A 20,260-nucleotide genomic window follows, 5' to 3' on the forward strand; every position below is an offset into this window, starting at 1 on the left:
TGGCTTTGGTTTCTCACAGAAACTGTACATATTTTACAACAGAAAGTGTGTGCGCTGATCTGGGGGAAAAAGCAAGAAAGGCACAGACGGCAACACACACACACTCTGATCTGAAACACACACAGTGTCGTAGAATAACGGTGTAATATCCTCACCACCACCTCATGATGAGAACCGTTAACACAGGAGTTAGATTTACGACTCTCTCCGTCGCGCTGGAGCACCGTCCCTGTGTTTTATTTTAGCTGTATTTCTGAACACCACTGGGAAGCTGGAGCCCCAAGACTCTCCCCGGTGATGGAGTGACATTCCTACTCCATAAATATTTCATTAACACGAATATAAAGTAATAACAAAACCAACAGGATCATGACTCTTTTCCCTGTTTTCTTCTTCCACTGAAAATGTAGCATGTTTCTGTTGGCTGCTTTTCCCAGGGGTCCCGTGATGTGGCGCCTGAACACGAGCCGTGGTGTGTGCACCTGGTGTGACAGAGAGAGACGTTAAGCTGTGGTCAGGGCACGTTCACCACAGCTGCTTTTATTAGGGCTCGTGAAGCCGAAGCTAAATCAGGGAGAGCTCTGGAGGTGAAAGCTGTGGTCGACCATTATTCTCTGGGGTCTGAGATGCTCCTCGGTGCCATAACCAATCATATGACATCGATCCTGACCCCGGTAACGCTTCAATGCCATGAAATTCTCACAGCAGTGTTGGGAAGATGCACGTAAACCCTCACACAAGAGTCAGTGCTGTTCCTGTGATCAGAGACTGAACAAATCCCTGATCACGACCCTCTGAATCTTTGGTGGAGCAGGTGCCGGCACACGTTGGACCACATCCTTGCTTGGGCTCTTTTGGGGAAACGCTATAAATCCCCTCAGCTCTGTGGGTACGTGCCAATATCAGTGAGGAGGAATTTACCCAAACTGCCCGTAGAGGCTTAAATAGAAATGCAGCAGTGCTGCGTTTGGCGGTGTGTGTGTGTGTGCTGGAGAACGAGTGAACGGAAACCACCTAAAATCACCCAGAAAGAGAAAGGAAACAAGGCTCTGGCTTCATCACCTTCATCTCTTTTCTTACACCCCGCGCCTGGCTTCTGAGAAAAGCAGAAAACACCTCTAAAAAGCTGTAAACACATACTTTTAACACTTACTTCACAGCAGAGGTGGCTCTGTGTGTTAGTCTTGGCCCCAGGCGGGATGTGTGTGGGGGACAGAGTTCTGCTCTGGTGGATGATACAAACACGTCCTCATCTCCTGCAGGGACTGATTACACTGTTCATAAATAACAGCTATCACGAAGAAACCCCTTGTTCGGGTGCGTGTTCACATTAAAGTGTGGATCTGGAGTCCACCAACCCACACACTGTGAAACAAGACCCCAGTCAGTGTTCTGTGCGCTGCCTGAGTCAGAAACACAGGATAAAACGAGTCGTTCTGATTCTGCTCCGCTTCTGACGTCAAGTGCAGAGACTTTAGAATGGCCCCGCCCCTCGTCTGAGTCTGTCCAATCACAGCGCTGGACCCGTGTTTATGTGAGAGCGCAAAGACGAGGTTAAACTCAGCAAAACAGACACAACGAGCGCGGAGAAATAAGAGCACTGAGTAAAAACGGAGAAGAAAGAAGAACCAGGTGAAGACACTGAGTCATATTCACATGACATCACACACCAATCACCGCTTCTTTTTCTACACACTCCACTCTCTCAGCTCCACGGATCTCACAGGAGCACTGTGTAGTTCTACACTTACACACTGTAGTCCACCTGTTGCTCTGCATACTTTATCCCCCCCCCTCCCCTTCTACTATGGTCACAAACCCTCAGGACCCCCACAGAGCAGGTGTGATGTGGTGGTGGATCATTCTCAGCGCTGCAGTGACACTGACGTGGTGGTGGTGTGTTAGTGTGTGTTGTGCTGGTGTAGAGTGGATCAGACACAGCAGTGCTGCTGGAGTTTTTAAACCCCTCAGTGTCTGGTCTGAGAACAGTCCACCGATGAACAAAAAGGAGGTCAGAAATGAACTGAAAGGATCAGAAGTGAAGTTCTGGGTTTAACTGAGTTCATGTTTTCAGAAAGTAAAGGTCATCTGTGCCCCCTTGCTTTTGTTTGTACGCTGTTTTTCGTTGTGTACTGCTGAGCAGGCAGTGAAAGTGTTGTAAACGCTCTTGTGGTTTGTCTTGCCATTAGTGATCTATTTTGTTTGATACACTTCGGAAAGAGGAATCGCACCCACATTAGCAACAACAACAGAAACCACCGGCAAGGTGCTGTTGCACAAGTGGGTGATGTCATGTTTCCATAGCATGCTTCCTCCGATTGTGACAAAACATCCCTCTCTTAATGTCAATGAAACTTGCCCTTTCAGAGAGTTGCTGTCTCACATGAACATGTTTAGAAGATGGCAGCGGGGCAAAGCAAACTGCTTCAGTGAATGTGCACGATAAACATTCTACTGCTCTAACAGCAAAACAAACTCCCCCTCCCCTTTGTGTTCATTCAGAAACTCTGTATCTTTTAAGGTGGAGCGGTGTGTGAGAGTAAGAAGCGACTGTATCTTTTAATGTGGAGCGGTGTGTGTGAGTAAGAAGCGACTGTATCTTTTAAGGTGGAGCGGTGTGTGTGAGTAAGAAGCGACTATCTTTTAAGGTGGAGCGGTGTGTGTGAGTAAGAAGCGAATGTATCTTTTAAGGTGGAGCGGTGTGTGTGAGTAAGAAGCGAATGTATCTTTTAAGGTGGAGCGGTGTGTGTGAGTAAGAAGCGACTGTATCTTTTAAGGTGGAGCGGTGTGAGTAAGAAGCGACTGTATCTTTTAATGTGGAGCGGTGTGAGTAAGAAGCGACTGTATCTTTTAAGGTGGAGCGGTGTGTGTGAGTAAGAAGCAACTATCTTTTAAGGTGGAGCGGTGTGTGTGAGTAAGAAGCGACTGTATCTTTTAAGGTGGAGCGGTGTGAGTAAGAAGCGACTGTATCTTTTAAGGTGGAGCGGTGTGTGTGACTAAGAAGCGACTGTATCTTTTAAGGTGGAGCGGTGTGTGTGAGTAAGAAGCAACTATCTTTTAAGGTGGAGCGGTGTGTGTGAGTAAGAAGCGACTGTATCTTTTAAGGTGGAGCGGTGTAAGTAAGAAGCGACTGTATCTTTTAAGGTGGAGCGGTGTGTGTGAGTAAGAAGCGACTGTATCTTTTAAAGTGGAGCGGTGTGTGTGAGTAAGAAGCGACTATCTTTTAAGGTGGAGCAGTGTGTGTGAGTAAGAAGCGACTATCTTTTAAGGTGGAGCAGTGTGTGTGAGTAAGAAGCGACTGTATCTTTTAAGGTGGAGCGGTGTGTGTGAGTAAGAAGCGACTGTATCTTTTAAGGTGGAGCGGTGTAAGTAAGAAGCGACTGTATCTTTTAAGGTGGAGCGGTGTGTGTGAGTAAGAAGCGACTGTATCTTTTAAGGTGGAGCAGTGTGTGTGAGTAAGAAGCGACTATCTTTTAAGGTGGAGCAGTGTGTGTGAGTAAGAAGCGACTGTATCTTTTAAGGCGGAGCGGTGTGTGTGAGTAAGAAGCGACTGTATCTTTTAAGGCGGAGCGGTGTGTGTGAGTAAGAAGCGACTGTATCTTTTAAGGTGGAGCGGTGTGTGTGAGTAAGAAGCGACTGTATCTTTTAAGGCGGAGCGGTGTGTGTGAGTAAGAAGCGACTGTATCTTTTAAGGCGGAGCGGTGTGTGTGAGTAAGAAGCGACTGTATCTTTTAAGGTGGAGAGGTGTGTGTGAGTAAGAAGCGACTGTATCTTTTAAGGTGGAGAGGTGTGTGTGAGTAAGAAGTGACTGTATCTTGTTGGTGTCTGAAGTGTAAATTGTCTGTAAGTGTTTATTCACTGTTTGAATTCCCACAGAAACTCATGTGTAACTCGAGCTGTTTAGTTTTGTAGCACTTTCCCTCTGTGTTTACTTTCATGCAGTTAGCGCTCTCCTGAATTTAGAGTCAGTTCCACCTTAAGTAATGTAACTGTAACAGCAGAAATAAGTCAGTGTGACCCCCCTATGGAGCAGGAATAGAGCACAAAACATATTTGTTCATGGTCTTCAGTGCTGTGAGGTCTCTCCATCGTACAGACACCTCCAGGTGCTGTTTCTCGTCTGAGTGGGTGAGCAAACTAACGTCACCTTTAATGTGTGGATCTGGAGCCCACCGACCCACACACTGTGAAAGATTTGCCCCGTCCCCTTGTTTTAAATGTGAAAATACTACGTGGTGATCTGCTCTGCTCTGATGAGCTCCTCAGGGTTAAAGAAGCCCAGCCCAGACTGCGCTCAGCTGGAGAACGATGAGAAGTGATCAGCCCTTCTCTCTGTGTGAGGGTCCTCCTGAGAAACACAAACGAAAAATCCCTCGAAGTGAAGCGCAGGGTCCGTTTCTGGGAGGAGGGAACAAACAGGAGCGGATGATTACTGCGTCTGCACAGAAGTGCCCAGGTGTTTCTTTCTCACACCCATCGTGCCTTTGATGGCGGTGGTGGGACGTCAGGGACGAGTGGTTAAATGGCCTCTAACAGATGTTTGTGTGGCACAAAAGCACAGGCTTCAGTGGAGACCCTGTGGATGTCGTATGTCATTTCTTCTTCAGCAGAACGCCCATATAAACACTTCCAGGTGCTTTTCTCTATGGGAAAAACAAAGGGCACTTCTGAAAATGAGAGGCAATCTCCCCCTGTCACAGTCTGTGACGAGCAGAAGTGTCCACATACTTTATTACCCCTTGTAGCAGATCACCCAAACACACCAAACGTCTGCAGACACCATCACCTCCAGGTTGTTTCAGAAATGAAGGACATGGATCTGGAGTTTCTGCGAAGGCTGTACTCCTGATATCGCTGTTCAATTTAAAGCAGCATTATGCCGCTTTCCCACTGCGTGCTCTGACTCTACTGGACTCTGCTCTCTGATTGGTCCCTGGTTGGTTTTGAAATGTATGTGGTAACCCCCATCTCTAAGGGGAACAGTGGTCTTTGGAAACCACAACAACGGCGGTGGTAACGTTAAGCGGTGTTTACTCATGGTGTATTGGCGTGTTGTTGTTGTTTGGGACTGAACACAGCTCCGTCATCAGTTCAGACAGATCAGTAGAGTTTGTTCCTTCCTTGTTGCAGCGTCCAGCTCTCGCTGGATTCTTTCGTCGGCCACCGATCCAAGGAGCGTTTGAACCTCTTCAAAAGACCACGGCATCATTTTACGAGCCGCCGTCGTGAGTCGGATAAAAACAAACGTGATCTCTGCTGCAGCTGGAGATTTTACAGATGGAGAGTTGGTGCTGGTCGTCTGCGTTGCGTGGCGTAGAGTGACGACTCTCTCTGGACGATCAGCGCTCTGCAAGGTTTACACGCCACGGTTTAGTCCCTACTCGACTCGCTCTGAACCACGAGAGAACAGCCACTAAACAAGAACCCGCTTCCAGAACCAGGACCTGATTCACCTGCTGGAGTCGAGTGCAGGTTTAGACATCACAAGCATCGCCTAGCTAGAGTAAAAGGATCAGTTTAACCCCTTGTGTCAGCAGTGTGTGCAGCTTAAAATAGAAAACCACACGCTAAACCATCACTTTAATGTGTGTGTGTGTGTGTGTGTGTGTGTCTTCCTCTCTGCAGCATCACAAAGGAGAGCATTGTGGACGTGGAGGCTGTGGTGCAGAAGGTGGAGCAGAAGATCGAGAGCTGCTCTCAGCAGGACGTGGAGCTGCACATTGAGAGGGTGACTTTAGCAATAACGGACATGCACTTACACAGCTCTTTCAGTTCAGCTCTGTTCTGTGTTCACAGCTGAACCAGGCAGTGAAAGTGAGGAGAGGGAGAGTCAGGTGTGACCCACTGAACCCTGCCTGGAGTTAGAGAGGCAGCGAATGGAAACCTGTGGCTCAAACCAAAGCCTTATTTCATCACGAGTGAAGACTTAAATAAACACACTTCGTAACAGCGCTGTCTGGTCCACCTTAAATGGTGCAGTTACTATATACAGGAATCAACGTTTCTTAATCAGGATTTTCCATTCCACCTTAAATTATCCAGTAGTTGTAGTCCTGTGTGTTACGTAAGTGACTGTAACTAGGCTGCTGTTACATTTTTGTGCACAAGCTTTTAATTTAAATCTTCAGTTCCACCTTAAATGGTGCAGCAGTTACATTCAGACACATTTACTGTTTTATCTCTCTTTTTCTTTCTTCTCTCTCTGTCCATCTTCTGTGCTTTTCCTCTTTCTCTTTTTACCTGATTCTCTTTTCTGTTTTCTCCCTCTATCTGCTGCCCGTCTCTTCTCTCATCCCCCTCTTCTCTCTCTTTCTCTAAATCTGTCCTTTTCTATTCTTTCTCTCCTTTTTCTTACTCTTTTCCCTTATACTCTCTTCTCATCCTCCTCTCTCTCTCTCTCTCTTTCTCTCTCTCTCATTCTCTCTCTCTCATTCTCTCTCTCTCTCATTCTCTCTCTCTCCTGCTCTCTCTCCTGCTCTCCCTTTCTCTCTCTCTCTCTCTCTCTCATTCTCTCTCATTCTCTCTCCCTCTCTCTCCTGCTCTCTCTCTCTCTCTCTCTCTCTCTCTCACTTTCCCTCCCTGCTCTCTCCCTCTCTCTCTCTCTCTCCCTCTCTCTCTCCTACTCTCTCTCTCTCTCCTGCTCTCTCTCTCTCTCTCTCTTTCTCTCTCTCTCCTGCTCTCTCTCTCTCTCTCTCTCTCTCTCTCTCTCCTGCTCTCTCTCTCTCTCTCTCTCCCTCTCTCTCTCAGATCTATGTGATTAGTCAGGCCGAGCCCAGGTTGCCTCTGCAGTTGGAGGATGCTGTGAGACCGGAGACTGATGGAGAGGAGGTGAGTGGAGGAGGGAATCACTGGGAATTACCTTCAGAAACAAAAAGTTGCCCCAAAAAACACGTCTGACTGAGAGCTCCCTGCACATCACTAGATTCAGTTACTCTCACTCTGGGCTTGATTACTACACCTGAACCTGAAACACCCATTAACATGTCACTGAAGTATATGTGTGTGTGTGTGTGTGTGTATAAATTTAAAAGTTTGGACACGCCCACTCAGGGAGGGTTTACTTAGTTTTGGGCCGTTTTCCACATGTTGTGAATGTACAGCAAAGTCAAAAGTTTGGACACACCTTCTTATTCACTTTTTTTTTTAAATTATTTTCTTCATTCTAAATGAATGTGGATGTGTTAATCTGTAGAACCGCTCCCTTCTGAATGTGTCTGTGACTGTAACTGGGGCTGTACAGAGGTAGGGGCTGGTACACAGCACTATACAGTGACTAGCTCTACTCCACCAATCACTGATGAGGAGGTGTGTCCACACTTTTGATGGGTACTGTATATAAACAGTACAAGTAAATATATACTTAAATACATTACATATATAAAGACTGTTTATTCATTAAATAGATATTTCACAAAGCAGTAAAAATGAAACATTTTGTTTAAAATTAACCATTAAATGTGTACTTTTACGTTTTTGCTGACGTGATCCTCCAGAGTTACAAACTGTAAACGTGTGTCTGATCTAGGTCAGTGTCTGATCGAGGGCAGTGACTAATATGAATGTTTTTTTTCTGACCTTAAAAGGAGCCTCAGTTAGAGTTACTCGGTCACTGCTGTGGCATTTTTAACACAGAATTTAAAATTGTAATTAAAGGAATTCGCTTCGTCACCTCAGGAGTGTGAATGTTCTGCCAGGTTTCTAAAACAGGACATTAACATTGTATTTTATCAATTTTTAAACTTATTTTATGGCTAAAGTTTAGCTTAATGCTGAGGGACTTTTAGAATCCCATAGAGGTGCTGTCAGACATCAGTGTTTCTGTAAATGTGAGGTCAGACAGGGTGCACCACACAGTCCACAATAAGACAAACACTCTCATTTCCCTAAAGTAAATGCCACAGGACCCTCACTGTGGCCCCTGAGGAACTCTGACTGTGTATGTGATGAACACACGCATGAATGGACCGCGCAGCCTGTAGCCAGTGGAGCATTTACACACTATTTTTAATAGTTAGAATAAAGAAAAGGAAATGAGCTCTGTATTTTTATTTTCGGAAACCACATTTGGTGCTAAAAAGGTCACTGTGTTCCAGTGCGTCACAGTTTCACTTACCACTATAAACAACACTATCACACTGTACACAACACTATCACACTGTACACAACACTGTCACACTGTAAACAACACTGTCACACTGTAAACAACACTGTCACACTGGAAACAACATTGTTACACTGTACACAACACTCTCACACTGGAAACAACACTGCCACACTGGAAACAACACTGCCACACTGGAAACAACACTGTCACACTGTACACAACACTCTCACACTGTACACAACACTATCACACTGGAAACAACACTGCCACACTGGAAACAACACTGCCACACTGGAAACAACACTGTCACACTGTACACAACACTCTCACACTGGAAACAACACTGCCACACTGGAAACAACACTGCCACACTGGAAACAACACTGTCACACTGTACACAACACTCTCACACTGTACACAACACTATCACACTGTACACAACACTATCACACTGTACACAACACTATCACACTGTACACAACACTGTCACACTGTAAACAACACTGTCACACTGGAAACAACATTGTTACACTGTACACAACACTGTCACACTGTACACAACACTCTCACACTGGAAACAACACTGCCACACTGGAAACAACACTGCCACACTGGAAACAACACTGTCACACTGTACACAACACTCTCACACTGTACACAACACTATCACACTGGAAACAACACTGTCACACTAAACAACACTGTCACACTGTACACAACACTATCACACTGTACACAACACTCTCACACTGGAAACAACACTGTCACACTCTAAACAACACTGCCACACTGGAAACAACACTGTCACACTGGAAACAACACTGTCACACTGGAAACAACACTGTCACACTGTACACAACACTCTCACACTGTACACAACACTATCACACTGGAAACAACACTGTCACATTAAACAACACTGTCACACTGTACACAACACTATCACACTGTACACAACACTCTCACACTGGAAACAACACTGTCACACTCTAAACAACACTGTCACACTGGAAACAACACTATCACACTGTACACAACACTGTCACACTGTACACAACACTCTCACACTGGAAACAACACTATCACAATGTACACAACACTGTCACACTGTAAACAACACTGTCACACTGTACACACCACTCACACTGTACACAACACTATCACACTATACACAACACTCACACTGTACACAACACTATCACACTGTACACAACACTATCACACTGTAAACAACACTGTCACACTGTACACAACACTGTCACACTGTAAACAACACTGTCACACTAAACAACACTGTCACACTGTACACAACACTATCACACTGTACACAACACTATCACACTGTACACAACACTATCACACTGTACACAACACTATCACACTGTAAACAACACTGTCACACTGTACACAACACTGTCACACTGTACACAACACTGTCACACTAAACAACACTGTCACACTGTACACAACACTCACACTGTACACAACACTATCACACTGTAAACAACACTGTCACACTAAACAACACTGTCACACTGTACACAACACTATCACACTGGAAACAACACTATCACACTGTACACAACACTCTCACACTGGAAACAACAATCACACTGTACACAACACTATCACACTGTACACAACACTATCACAATGTACACAACACTATCACACAACACAACACTATCACAATGTACACAACACTATCACACTGTACACAACACTCACACTGTACACAACACTGTCACACTAAACAACACTGTCACACTGTACACAACACTATCACACTGGAAACAACACTATCACACTGTACACAACACTGTCACACTGTACACAACACTCTCACACTGGAAACAACAATCACACTGTACACAACACTATCACACTGTACACAACACTATCACAATGTACACAACACTATCACACAACACAACACTATCACAATGTACACAACACTATCACACTGTACACAACACTCACACTGTACACAACACTATCACACTGATCCGTATCCGTACTGTAACACACTGTAAATACGTTTATTTTGAGGAGCTGAGACTTTGCTGGAAACCCCTCGGCTGCTCTGGCCCTGCTCTCTGCTCTGTGTAGAACTGTTGTAGCTGTATGTAAATGTGACGGTGTGGTTTCTCTGGCTGTGTCTCTGTGGAGCAGGAAGGCAGGGCCACGGTGAACCAGGACACCAAGCTGGACAACAGGGTCATCGACCTGAGGGTGAGTTACCCAACTCTGCTTTCTGTTTCTGGGCTCTTTTAGGGGGTTTTGCCTGGCTGAACAGGTGTGTGAGAGGCTGATGATGTTCTCTGCCCTCACACACACACACACACACTCAGAGAGAGAGACAGGCTTTCCCTTTTCTGTCTCTCTCTTTTTTCCCTCTCTCTCTTTCCCTCTCTGTTCTGTCTCCTTCTCCTTTCTGTTCCTGAGTTATTTCTTTTTCTTTTTCTCTCTATTCTTCCCCACTCTCGCTCTCCTCTGATTTAAACTCTAATGAATTCAGTAATTAGCTCTCTGCTGTCCAACACCTCAGCACGACAGAAACAAGGGTTCACACACACACACACACACACACAGAGCCTCGTGTACCTGACCCGTGTTTAACTGTGATTTCTCTGTGGTGAGGAGCCACACGTCTGAGGAGAGCTGCGTCCTGCAGTGAGCTGCTGTGAAGCCACAGGAGAGTGAAAGCAGAAATCTCAGGCTGAAGGAGGAGCAGAAACCGCCAGACTCTCTGCAGTCCTCTGGTGCTCTCACAGCAAGGACATGTAAACACGCCAGTGACGCACTCGGAGGCGCTGCACACACTCGCCCACGTCTCGAGAAACCGAGGTGGATGTGTGAGAAAAACAGAGAAAGGGGAGAGACGGGTTACAAACAGACTGCAGTGACTCGTACGTGCAGCTCGTATAAGGTCACGGTGCTCAGTGCCGAGCGCCAGCAGAGCCTCTGTATTCTCGGGAGTAACGAGTGTATACGGTATTTCAGGGTATTCACGATAGCGTTAACAGCAAACGTAAACAAAGATACAGAAAATACTCGTAAAACTTCACAGTAAACAACACACACAGAATAGTTGCTGCCTTGTGTGATTAGTCGGATCTTGAGAGTTAACTTTTCGCTGCGGTTCTGATTGGGGTTAGACTCGGAGGGCTGTGGGTCCGGCGCCTGGCGGAGGGAGGGGAGCTGAGTGATGGTAGGATTAGACACTGCAGGGTGTTTGGGTGGTGGTGAATGCTGGCTTTAGCTGGAGTCGATGGTAGAGTTGGCTGTGTCATGGTTTGGATTCGATCGTGTGACCCGGGGCGTCGCGTGGTGACCGGGGTCATGTGGTGAAGGGTTGGGGCGATCGGGATTGTGTCAGTGGTGTGAGAGCGAGAGGGAGAGAGTGTGAAAGGAGATGTATGTGCCATCAGCAGACAGTCATCTGATTAACAGGAACCTGATCTCAGCGTTTTACACACACACACACCACGCAGTGCTGGATTTGGCTGATAGCCGTAGCCCTACATCTCCGTGATGAACTGTGACAGGGTAGAGCCAGGAACGCTGGTCTGATGCTGAAGGGCTGCTTCATCTCTGAGTGATGACAGGAAGAGCTTTGATGGCTTTGATGCTGCACCTTCCAGGGGTTACCGCTTAGGCTTCACCTCCCTGTTAAAATAATCTGTGCAACAAAGAGAGTTTAAAAGCCTGCTGCTGTAGTTAACCCTTTTAACCCCCTGCGTTTCCCCCAAGGATCTGTCATCAGCTGGGGGCGCTGTGGAGTCACTCGGTTCCCGCACTGCTCGGGAGGACAGAGAGTGACCACAGGGGCAGATTTAGCCAGTCATCTGGGTCACACTCCAGGGGTCTTTACTGACGTGTCGTACGAAGGAAGGCTTTGGGATACACACAGAGCAGGGACAGCGCCCCCTGTTGGCCCCAACACCACCTCCAGCAGCTGCCCCAGCTTTCCTAGGAGGAGGAGGAGGAGGAGGAGGAAATCTCCCACACATGCACTCAGGTTCAGGAGTCCATCTACCTTCCTTCAGCTTGGTTCCCCTCCCTTTCCCGGTTTCCCGGTGCACGGTGACGACCACTGATACCCCCAGGGTGGAGGCAGGGTGGTGGGGGCAGAGAATACGAGGTTATATGGAAACCAAAAGAAGAGGAAATAGACAGGAAAACGGAGGAGGACCCGGGCAGGGGCTGACAGCAGTCCCCGTTTTGTTTCGAAGCCTTTGACAGCAGTGTCCTGAAAGTGTACACTTTCAAAGTGGACTCAGGGAAGGGATTGGGACAGGGCCAGTGGCCCCACAACTCAACTCTGTGTGGAGAGGAGACACCATGCTCCCACTCCTCAGGTTCCTCCTCCTCTTACCTTTGGTTCCAGGGAGGAGAGTGTTCCTGATTTATACTTTGTTATTAACTATTTTTACTCTCTCTCTCTCTCTGTCTCTCTTACTCTCTCTCTCTCTGTCTTTGTCTTATTCTTTCTCTTTCTCTCTCTTACTCTCTATCTCTCTCTCTCTCTGCTCTCTCTCTCTGTAGACTACAACGAGTCAGGCCATCTTCCGGCTGCAGTCTGGGGTGTGTCAGCTCTTCAGAGACACTCTCATCAACAAAGGCTTTGTGGAGATACAGACTCCAAAAATTATCTCAGGTAAGATCACCTTCAAACCACATGTCTGTCTGTCTGTCAGTCTCTCTCTCTCTCTCTCTCCCTCTCTGTCTCTCTCTCTCTTCATCTACACAACAGACTAATGTTCCCAAACCCGATGCCACGTGTGGGTTGGAGGGATATAAAGCCCCCAGAAGTTGAGCTGTGTTTTCTGGAGCTCCATCCAGCAACATCAGGATGACCCTGGGTCTCAGAATTGATCATCCAACATCAGTCATGTTCTGAAGGCTGCCATCAAATCCTCACTGCCATGTTCTGGTACCGATGTAAACCAGGACCAGACTTCTTATAACTCATCTTTCATCATGTCTCTCTCTCTCTCTCTCTCTCTCTCTCTCTCTCTCTCTGCCCTCTGTTAACCTCAGGTAATGTGTTTAGTAATTAGCTCCTACTCTCGAGCACTTCAACATGACAGAAACAGGCTCACCAGTCCTTATCTACACACACACACACACACACAGAGAGAGAGAGAGAGAAGGAAACATACTGTGAGAGAGTGAACAAGACAAAGCCGAAGAGGGAGGTGGTTTTGGGGAGAGACCTACACAGAAAGTGAGGAGTGTGTGAGAGAGAGACAGAGACAGAGAGAGAGAGAGGGAGGTCCAGCTTGGTGTTATCAGTTCTGTGAAAACAGTGTGAAGGACGGATGCTGAGAGGGGACTAAAGGCCAGCAGAGTGAAAACAGTGTGTGAGGAGGAGGAGAGAAGGTCGTGTCCCATATCTCTCTGTACGTCCACTCCTCTGGACTGATACACCCTGTGGTCTTGACTCTTCGGGAGTTCATGATCACAGCTCGTCTACAGGACACTGCTGTCTGGGCCCACTTTCCATTTGGTCTCAGCCAGTTCACTTGAGTCCGGCGTGCTCTACCGGCCCGGCCGCTTTACAAACAGAACCCTTTAATACCTCCCAGACTATTCTTCACAGTGGAACATAGTTCTGTTTCTTAGTGAAGCGTCTGTGACCTGCTTCGGTCCAAACCCCACGAGCCCCACAGCAGTGTTCTCCCCCTGTGTAAACAGCCCCTGTTCAGAACGCCCGCTTTCAGCACCTGTTCCTTTAAATGATAATGAGCCGCTCGCTGTTCACCCCGACCCCGAGCGCACAGCAGTGAGGAGCGAGGAGCAGAAGCTCTGGTTTTTAGCCGTTTTCACTCTGTTCTCTTTCTTCTCCGTTTTTACTCAGTGCTCTTATTTCTCCGCTCTCGTTGTGTCTGTTTCGCTGAGTTTAACCTCGTCTTTGCGCTCTCACATAAACACGGGTCCAGCGCTGTGATTGGACAGACTCAGACGAGGGGGCGGGGCCATTCTAAAGTCTCTGCACTTGACGTCAGAAGCGGAGCAGAATCAGAACGACTCGTTTTATCCTGTGTTTCAGACTCAGGCAGCGCACAGAACACTGACTGGGCTCTTGTTTCACAGTGTGGGGGTTGGTGGGCTCCAGATTCACACATTAATGTGAATATGCCTTTCTCCCTTTTTAAAATTCTCTAATGAATTGAATGAACTGATGTTCCATTGTCGTACTGCTACTTTGAGCCGTGTAAGTGTTGATATGCGTCATGTGTGTGATATTTTTCAGAGATATTTCTGCTCGTCTTCGACTGTGTTACAGCTTTCAGATCCACATCCACAGTGACCTCACTCAGATTCCCTCACACATCTTTATATACGCCTCTTTTTAGATCAGCCAATCACTGTGTGTGTGTGTGTGTGTGTGTGTGTGTGGAGTCCTCTGGTTGTGCTGCTTGCGTAGTTTTGTGGTTTTACACACTGCAGGGAGAAAAAAAAACAAACGGTTGCTCTCACTTCCCCATTTTTTCAGCCGGCCAATCAGATCGCGGCGCCTTTTTACGTTTGTATTTGAACTTGCCGCTCTTTTTTTCCCCTCATTTTCTAGTTTTTTCGGGGCGTACCAGCTGCAGTTGGAACAACACGTTGTTCTTTCACAAAATAAACCACATCCGGTGCACACACCCTTTCTATCGGCCGAGCTCACGCCCGGAGTGAGGGAGTGAGGGGGTGCCATGCAGAACAAATTGTCCTTGAAGACCACAGTCATGAAAACAAATGATTATCGAGTCATATCTGCAACACACACTGAACCAGTGACGTCAGGAGTGACCTGAGATGGAAAGGGTTACAATACACTGTGTCCAAATACTTGTTGATACCTTTAATAGATATGAAGTTACACGTGTTTAAATACACACACACACACATATATACACACACACGTACACACACACACACGTGTACATACACATACATATACACACACACACACACACATATATACACACACGTACACACACACACACGTGTACATACACATACATATACACACACACACACACACATATATACACACACGTACACACACACATACATATATATACACACACACGTACACACACACACATATACACACACACGTACACACACACATACATATACACACACACACACACACGTGTACATACGCATACATATACACACACACACATACACACACACGTACACACACACATATATATACACACACGTAAACACACACACACACACACACGTGTATATACACACGTCTATATACACATACATACACACGCACACACACACACACACACATGTACATACACATACATACATACATACATACATACATATATATATATATATACACACACACAAATTCAGTCTTCTGAAATGGAGAGATTATTGTATTGATCCCAGGAGGAAAATCAAGTGTCACAGCAGCGCAGTAAAGACAGAGTAAAGAAGCACAAGTGAAAGTAGGATATAAATAAATACAAGCTTCTGAAAAAAGAACTGCACTAAATCAGTAAAGGATTGCAGTAATCTACCAGCTACGACAAAAACGACCGCAGTAACATCAGGGAAAACATTCAAAACTTAAACCGAAAGATGTAGACGCTCCAAAAAAAAAAAAGAAGTAATGAGAGCGTCACATGAGCCTAAGGTCACCGTGCCCAATGCCAAGCGCTGTCCAGAGGGGTGTAAAAGCCCCCAGCACTGCCCCAGAGCAGTCAGACTGTGGGGGGGGGGCATGAAGAACACCTTGTCCTCTCTGACCACAGTCATGCAAAACACAGTTACTCAGCCGTATCTCCCACATCCGCTGCTCCTCTGACGTCAGGTGTGTTTTAGAACCGGACCCGTGCTGTTCCTCGCTACGATACACCACTGACATAGGTTTAGGGTCGCCATGCCCAATGCCAAGCTCTGGCTAGAGGGGTGTGGGCTGTGGAGCAGTGGACCTGTGTTCTCTGGAGTCACAGAGCTCCATCCAGAACCTTTGGGAGGAGTTGGGATTCAGAGCTAATCATAATGTCTAATCACCAGACATTGCCAAAACACCAGAGGAGAGTGGAAACTGCCCAGGTCCGTCACATCAGCTCACAGACCACTGACTCTCATTGTGAAGAGGGAAGGGAGGGGGGCCATAAAACCCACCCGCCCAGAGACAGCGAGGCCTGTTGTGCTCTCTAAGGACCCGTGGACTCTGAGGCATCACCAGGGATCTGGATGTTGCAAGCCATCAAATCTTCACAGCAGTGTTCTGATGTGAACTGAAAGTTATGAAAAATTAAAGTAACAGAAGGAAGAACAGAGAACAGAGCCTCTGTTGTTGTTGCTCTGTGCTCAGCACTGTAGAAACTGCACTATGTAACATTTGGAGGAGGATAAGAAACCAATCCCTGTTCCCGTCCTCTCCTCCTTCATTTCAGCACAGTGCTGTTTTCAGGGCTAAGTGTTTTATTTATTATTCCTGACGACTTCAGGCTTTTGCACAGCACTCTTTCTTCTGATGATGGACAGAATAATGGCACGTTCATCTGAAGAAATAAGAGGATGATTGCGAATCTTGATTAACCAATACAGAGCTGACATTATGCAGCTGGATTTGATGTTACACAACCAGCTCGGACCAGAGAGGACCGTTATATTATTTCACAGAGGCTTTGAGTTGTGTAAGTGTTTACAATACCTACTTTCTTTTCTCAGTCTGGTGTGTGTGTGTGTGTGTGTGTGTGTGTGTGTGTGCGCTGCTGTGTTGTAATGCTGTGTAGTAGCCCCCCCCCCCCCCCCCTCTCTCTCTCTCCCTCTTTCTCTCGCCCACGTGTTTGTATATGCCCCATATTTAAATCCACCAATGGCGTGAGAGAGTGCATGGTGTCACACCTATGGTATGGTATCCCATCTATACCATGACTCATATCACACAACGGCCACCAGTAGAAAACGAGATGTGATGATTTAAACATGTTTGTAGACGCCTCTTATAATGAGTCAACACCAAACGTTCAGTCTCTCACACCCTGTTTGTAGCAGGTCACCAGCCTCAGAGTCGTATATGAGGCCGGGGACTCCAGTGCCTTTTGGGATGTATATGGTTTTAAATAAAAGTCTGTGACCCGCTTTGGTCCAAACCCCACGAGCCCCACAGCAGTGTTCTCCCCCTGTGTAAACAGCCCCTGTTCAGAACGCCCGCTTTCAGCACCTGTTCCTTTAAATGATAATGAGCCGCTCGCTGTTCACCCCGACCCCGAGCGCACAGCAGTGAGGAGCGAGGAGCAGAAGCTCTGGTTTTTAGCCGTTTTCACTCTGTTCTCTTTCTTCTCCGTTTTTACTCAGTGCTCTTATTTCTCCGCGCTCGTTGTGTCTGTTTTGCTGAGTTTAACCTCGTCTTTGAGCTCTCACATAAACACGGGTCCAGCGCTGTGATTGGACAGACTCGGACGAGGGGGCGGGGCCATTCTAAAGCAGAATCAGAACAGCTTGTATTATCCTGTGTTTTCGGACAGTAAACTGACTGGGGTCTTGTTTCACAGTGTGTGGGTTGGTGGGCTACTGATGTAATCAAAATGCACTTTGTATCTTTACCTGGAGATGTATTGTTGTTTCTCCTGTAGCTGCCAGTGAGGGAGGAGCCAACGTCTTCACAGTGTCGTACTTTAAGACGAGCGCTTACCTGGCCCAGTCTCCTCAGCTCTACAAGCAGATGTGTATCTGCGCTGACTTCGACAAGGTGTTCTGTGTAGGACCAGGTAAACACACACACACACAAGTGCTTTTGCTACCATTGTGGATACCATAGCAACCACCTGGGATACCATTACACCTCCCTAACAAGCACTTAGCAAACCCCAGGCATCAACCTAACAGCTACTTAAATCACCATAGCAACCACACAGCTTAGCAACTGTTAGTAACACAATAGTAGCCAATCAGCAAAATCCTAGCGACCACCCGGAATATCGTAACAGACGTCTAGCGACCACCCGGGACACCACAGATGTCCCATTTTCACCCGTACGTGTGAGTGATTTAAAGATAATGAAAGGAGGATGGTCCAGTACAAACGGTCCATAACTCCCTGGGATTTTTTTGCATATTTTTGTTTGACTGTTGGCACGCCGAGGCTTTGCTTCAACAATGACGCAATCCAGAAAACATCCCCCTACAGCCCCCCGTTCCTGTCAGATTCCCATCAGTTCAAAACATTCAGAGATGAATGAAGGAAAACCACAGGCATTGGCTGGAATGTTGTAGTAATTCCTTATTTTATCCCAACCAGAGCCAAACAGGCACTTTACATCAACCTTTACATCACACACACACACACACACACACACACACCCACGCACACACACACACCCACACACACACACACCCACGCACACGCGCACACACACACACCCACACACACACACACCCACGCACACGCACACACACACACACACACCCTGACCCTAATCTTAAATCCTAAATTTACTGCAGCCCTAAATGTACTCTAGCCCCTGAACTCACCCGGACGCGCACAGTAGTGAGAAACATTGGTCAATGAGGCCCTCTGCTGGTCAGAGCAAGTATCACATCACACTCCATATGAAGCCTGTCGCTAATGTATTATTTTTATATCATTTTATTTATCACTGTTATTTTTTTCACACAAAAAAGTGCTACTTAACGTAGTGTGACCTTCACACCAGGTCCGACCCTCTCTCTGAAAACGCTGACAGAGGAAAACGAGCGGCATCTGAATTAATGTGACTCTGAGAATAGGCCTCGAGTTTTATTTTGTTTGTAAACATTTATTTACAGAAATGTCCCTTCACTCCACCGTCCACACGATCCACGTTTAACACGGCTTTATTCTAAGGGACGTATAGGTTAGAGTTTATTGGGAAAATCAAATTAATTCTTTTTTAATTTTTTCTTTTGTTTCTCATCTACCTCTCTCTCTCTCTCTCTCTCTCTCACTCTCCCTCTCTCTCTCTCTCTCTCACTCTCCCCCTCCCTCTCTCTCTCTCTCTCTCTCACTCTCCCCCTCCCTCTCTCTCTCTCTCACTCTCCCCCTCCCTCTCTCTCTCTCTCTCTCTCTCTCTCTCTCTCTCACTCTCTCTCTCACTCTCCCAGTGTTCAGAGCTGAGGACTCGAACACTCATCGTCACCTGACTGAGTTTGTGGGGTTGGATATAGAGATGGCCTTCAACTACCACTACCACGAGGTCGTCGACTCCATCACTGACACCATGGTGCAGATCTTCAAAGGGCTCAGAGACAAGTGAGACACACACACACAGTGTTAGATATATGCAGTCCTAAAATCATCAGATGTGTTAGAGACGTTTAAAAAAGGCGAATAATTACGAATCCAGGACCTTAACGTAACGAGACATGTCACTGATCCACTTCCTGTTCCACATTTTACCATGAACCCCACGCTCAGGAGAAATGGAGGGCGACGTCTTTGTGTCGGCTCCCGTCCAATCACAACGCCGTCCTGTGTCTCTGAAAACGGAGGGCTTCAAAAACACTGTTCAAGGGGGTGATTTTTGAAAATGTGTGTGTGAGGGCGGGTGTTTGAGGGTGTGTGTGTGAAGGTGTGTGAGAGGGCGGGTGTTTGAGGGCGTGTGTGTGAGGATGTGATTACATAGAACCACTGACACTAGCATGAGCATTTACTGCCACCTAGTGTCCAGAAGAGGAACCTCTGAGCTCTGAGAATGCTGTAATCGTACTAGAGCTCTGTCTCTGCCCGTGTGTGTGTGTAGTTTCCAGACGGAGATCCAGACGGTGTGTAAGCAGTACCCCAGTGAGCCGTTTAAGTTCCTGGAGCCGACTCTGAGGCTGGAGTACCGCGAGGGCGTGGCCATGCTCCGAGCTGCGGGAGTGGAGATGGGGGACGAGGAGGACCTCAGGTAATGGTCTCACACACAAACACACCTCTGAGGAACGAGAGAGACGTGCACAACGTGTGGTTAAACACTCGAGGGTGGAGGAGGAGGAGAGCACTCTTAATGAGCTACTGACAGTGATAAAACTTTCTCTCTCTCTCTGGTAAAGGAGAAATATTGTGACAGAAGTTAGATCTCATCCTTGTTCATGTTTTTTACAGCACACCTAATGAAAAATTGCTGGGGCGTCTGGTCAAGGAGAAGGTAAATAACACAC

At 46.8% G+C, this 20,260-nt stretch overlaps 1 protein-coding gene across 1 annotated transcript in view; it reads left to right on the forward strand.

Annotated features, from left to right (window-relative positions):
- dars1 (aspartyl-tRNA synthetase 1) overlaps nt 1–20,260 on the forward strand; it is a 45,876-nt gene that overhangs the window by 22,618 nt on the left and 2,998 nt on the right. Inside the window, exons 7-14 of the mRNA XM_066686587.1 lie at nt 5,626–5,728; nt 6,748–6,828; nt 10,277–10,336; nt 12,653–12,764; nt 17,716–17,850; nt 19,223–19,370; nt 19,861–20,007; nt 20,205–20,247. Of these exons, the coding sequence (XP_066542684.1) occupies nt 5,626–5,728; nt 6,748–6,828; nt 10,277–10,336; nt 12,653–12,764; nt 17,716–17,850; nt 19,223–19,370; nt 19,861–20,007; nt 20,205–20,247 (829 nt within the window). The remainder of the gene's footprint in view (nt 1–5,625; nt 5,729–6,747; nt 6,829–10,276; nt 10,337–12,652; nt 12,765–17,715; nt 17,851–19,222; nt 19,371–19,860; nt 20,008–20,204; nt 20,248–20,260) is intronic.

Source organism: Hoplias malabaricus, chromosome 12 (assembly GCF_029633855.1).
Source record: "Hoplias malabaricus isolate fHopMal1 chromosome 12, fHopMal1.hap1, whole genome shotgun sequence".
Taxonomy (NCBI): domain Eukaryota; kingdom Metazoa; phylum Chordata; class Actinopteri; order Characiformes; family Erythrinidae; genus Hoplias; species Hoplias malabaricus.